At 65.9% G+C, this 3,569-nt stretch overlaps 1 protein-coding gene across 1 annotated transcript; it reads right to left on the bottom strand.

Annotated features, from left to right (window-relative positions):
* Positions 1-308: 308 nt before the first annotated feature.
* EMIHUDRAFT_438208 (hypothetical protein) lies at positions 309-3,569 on the bottom strand. The gene is made up of 3 exons (XM_005761133.1): positions 1,658-3,569; positions 1,325-1,564; positions 309-1,230 (listed from the first exon to the last, which is right to left on the bottom strand). Exons 1-3 carry the CDS (start codon positions 3,485-3,487, stop codon positions 505-507), a joined length of 2,796 nt encoding a protein of 931 aa, XP_005761190.1. The 5' UTR covers positions 3,488-3,569; the 3' UTR covers positions 309-504.

Below are 3,569 nucleotides of genomic sequence, written 5' to 3'. Positions count from 1 at the left end.
TGTGTGTGTGTGTGTGTGTGTGCTCAAATCTCTGATGGCCGATCATTTGATGCATGATGGGGGTTGCGTGCCTGTGCCTCAGCCTGTGGTCTGTCTGGGTCTGCGGCACGCGCCGCACGGGGGGATCTGTGTGCGAGCTCGATGTATGTGGCTTGTGCGTTGTGGGTGGGTCAAACGATGTGATGTTCAGGAGGCGTGAGGGGGGGGGGGGCGACGGGGGGCAAGCCCAAAATAAAAACCGCAAACCGCTGCCCCCCACACGACGCGGGAGAAGGGGACGCTGCGACAGGCAGAGTGCGCCCATCCGTATTCTAGTGATGATCAGGGGGTAATCGTTAGGTCGTCCCACAAGTCGTCCCACAAGGTCGTCCCAAGAGGACGCATCCAACCCGCCGCATTTCGCCCGCCGAAAAGTCTCCCACTCGCGCCCTCCCCAAACCTAAATCGTCTCACTAGTTACATACATACAATTGAGCATAATGGGGGTGCTTGTGAGCGTGGCGATCACGGGCAAGCCGCCGCACCCGCCAGCCCCACCACACGCCCGCTGCCGTCCCGAGCGAACCCAGGCACGCGCACGCGACCGTCCGCCCAGCCCGGCAGCCCCTCCAGGTCCCGCAGCACCGCTTCCGTTCCCCAGTACGAGTGCGCGACCGCCGGCTCGGCGAGCCCGTGGCCCAGCGTGACGCACTCGACGCCGTTGACGAGGAGCACGTGCTCACAGTCAAGCACAAAGTTGTAGACGGTGCCATCGTGCGGGACGCAGGTGCGCGACAGCGAGCCCGGCTTGCGCCAGGTACCGCCCACGCGCACCGGATGGCCCGACGACACGACCAGCCCCCCTTCCAGCTCCACAAGCGGCCGTGCGGTGCTCCGCGCCACCACGACCACGCAGAGCACGGTCGCCCGCGCCCCGCCCGCGGTAAGCACCACGTCGCCAGCGCGCACGTCTGCGACGCGGCGGGTTTCAACTGCGCCGGGCGCGGCGACCACGACCGTGCTGGACGAGCCGAAGCACCCGCAGCTGGCGGCACCGCAACTGGCCCCGCTAGAACTCGCGCCGCCGCATGCTGCTGCCCTCCTCTCCGCCTCCTCCTCCCTCCTCCTCTCCTCTTCCTCCTCCCGCCTCCTCCTCTCCTCTGCCTCCCGCCGCCTCTTTTCCGCCTCGGCGGCGGCGACCACGGTGCCGATCTTCTCGGCTAGCTCGGTGAGCTTGCCCTCGAAGTCCTCCTGTGGGTGTGGGTGTGGGTGGGTGTACGACGAATTCCTCGTTGAATATGTGGTTGAAGCGGTGAGCGACACATGAGGGGCGGAGCACGCATACCTTGGTGGCGATGTCCGACACCTCGTCCACCCAGTCGTCGATCTCCTTCACGGCCTCCCTCACCATCGGGCGCTCGACCTCGGACATGTGCTTGAGGAGGTTGGTCGCCGCCAAAATGTAATGCTGGAGCTTCTTCTTCTGCCGCCTCTTTCCCGCCTCCTCCTCCTCCTTCGCCTCGGCGGCGGCGACCACGGTGCCGATCTTCTCGGTGATCTCGGTGAGCTTTCCCTCGAAGTCCTCCTGCGGGTGTGGGGGTGGGAGGGGGTACGACGAATCCTCGTTGAATATGGGGTTGAAGCGGGGAGCGACACATGAGGGGCGGAGCACGCATACCTTGGTGGCGATGTCCGACACCACGCCCACCCAGGCGAAGATCTCCTTCACGGCCTCCCTCACCATCGGGCGCTCGACCTCGGACATGTGCTTGAGGAGGTTGGCCGCCGCCTTAGAGTACTGCAGGAGCTTCAACTTCTGCCGCATCGCAGCCTCTTCCCGCTCCCTCCTATCCCTGGCCTCGCGGTTTCCCAGTATTCCCAGAATCCAACCCCCCTCCCTGCACGGGATCAGCGCAGCCGTCTTGCCATCCGGCTGAGTGGCCGAGCGCGCCGCAACCATCGCCAGCGCAACCGCAAGGTGCACTGCCACGGGGCTGGCGGGGTGCACGCCGGCGTGCTTCTTGTTCTTGAACGAAAACGACACCTCGCCTTTCTTGAGGTCCACCGCGATTCCCCACGTGTCGTGCAGGTGCAGCTTGCTGTCCTGCCCGCCGACCCAGGAGCCGGAGTACGTGTTGTTCTGACCCGGGCGCAGGTCCTCCACCGTGAAGGTGAAGTTCTCGCTGCCGGTCCACCGCCCCCGCACCACCGCCACGTCGCCCCTGATGTCCTGGACGAGGAACGGCGCCCCGGGCCCCGGGGGCAGCACGTGCCCGGGGGTGTGCTGCTGCACGCGGGCGTACAAGGACCCGTCGTCGTCGTCGACGACGTCCAAGGTGGGGGTCCCTGTGCCGGTGAACCCCGTGCATCGCACTGTCAGCGCCGACAGCCACTCCGCCGTCCCCTCCACGCCGAACACCAGCTCGGACCTGCTCCCTCTCCAGATGTCCAACGTGCACGTCATGTTCTTCACAGAGAACAGCCCGCAGCACCCCGCCGCCTGGGGCTGCAACGTGCGGATGTCGGTGTCGGCAGGGGGCGCGCGGAACACCTCGGTCGGGTGCTGCCCGCGGTGCATCGCCCCCTCCCGCGCGTAGCTCTCGCCGTACGCAGCCTTCCACGCTGCCTGCGTCGCGTCCCAGCCGTTGATGAGCTTCGACCCTTCCGACCGGTCGTCCACGGAGTCGTCGTGGCCGAGCATCGTCCCGAGGAGCCTGCGCGTCTCGCTCGCGTAGAGCAGCGGGTGCAACTGGTGGCAGTGCCACACGAGGTCGATGTCGTACGTCGGCACCGAGAACAGCTTCGGCTCGGTCTTCGTCAGCAGAAGGAACTTCCGGTAACGCGCGAACGACTCCTTCAGGAACGCAGGCTCGGTGTGGTGCGGCAGGCTCAGCTGGTACCAGAACCCGGACTGGCGCTTGCACGCCGCGGCCAGGTCGCACGACGCCAGGGGGGCACCCCTGTCCTCCGTCTTTGTCGGGACGTGGTCAGCCACCCACGACCCGGGCCCGAACATTGCCTCCCAGAGGGGGCGCGTCTTCTTCTCCTTGCCCTCGATGTCCGCCACGTTGTGATCGATCACGCGCCCGAAAACACGCTGCGTGTCCTTCTCGTATGCCTTCGGGTTCAGCATGTGCGCGATCCACGCAAAGTGCACGTCGGGCGGGGGGCAGAGGCACACATCGCCGCGAGCGCCCGTCGTCGCGTGCTTCTTCATGAACGGCACCCACATGGTTTCGTACCGCTGCACTTGCTTTGCGAAAGACGCCGGATCAGGGGTCGTCCCCGCCGGCCGCACGCGCTTCAGAAAGTCCATGAAGCTCGTCACGTCCGACCGCTCGAGTGGGCACAGGCCCGACAAGCTCAAGGGGTCCGTCCTGATCTTCACCGTCATCTCCTTGTCGCTGAACTCGAGCCCATCCGCGGTGAGCGCGGTCTCAGTCGCGTTCGGCAGCGTCGTCACAGGCATAGTTATGTTCGGTATTGCGGTAGCGCCGCTCTTCGGCATCACGTACTACTCCTTGGGCGTCGGCCTCCACAGAGGTGGCGGCAGCGATCTGCTCAACAGCGGCTCAACAACGACTCTCAAC

Source organism: Emiliania huxleyi (assembly GCF_000372725.1).
Source record: "Emiliania huxleyi CCMP1516 unplaced genomic scaffold EMIHUscaffold_72, whole genome shotgun sequence".
NCBI classification, from domain to species: Eukaryota; Haptophyta; order Isochrysidales; family Noelaerhabdaceae; genus Emiliania; species Emiliania huxleyi.
The sequence above is the reverse complement of the archived record's forward strand: the minus strand, read 5'-3'. Positions and strand labels throughout refer to the sequence as shown.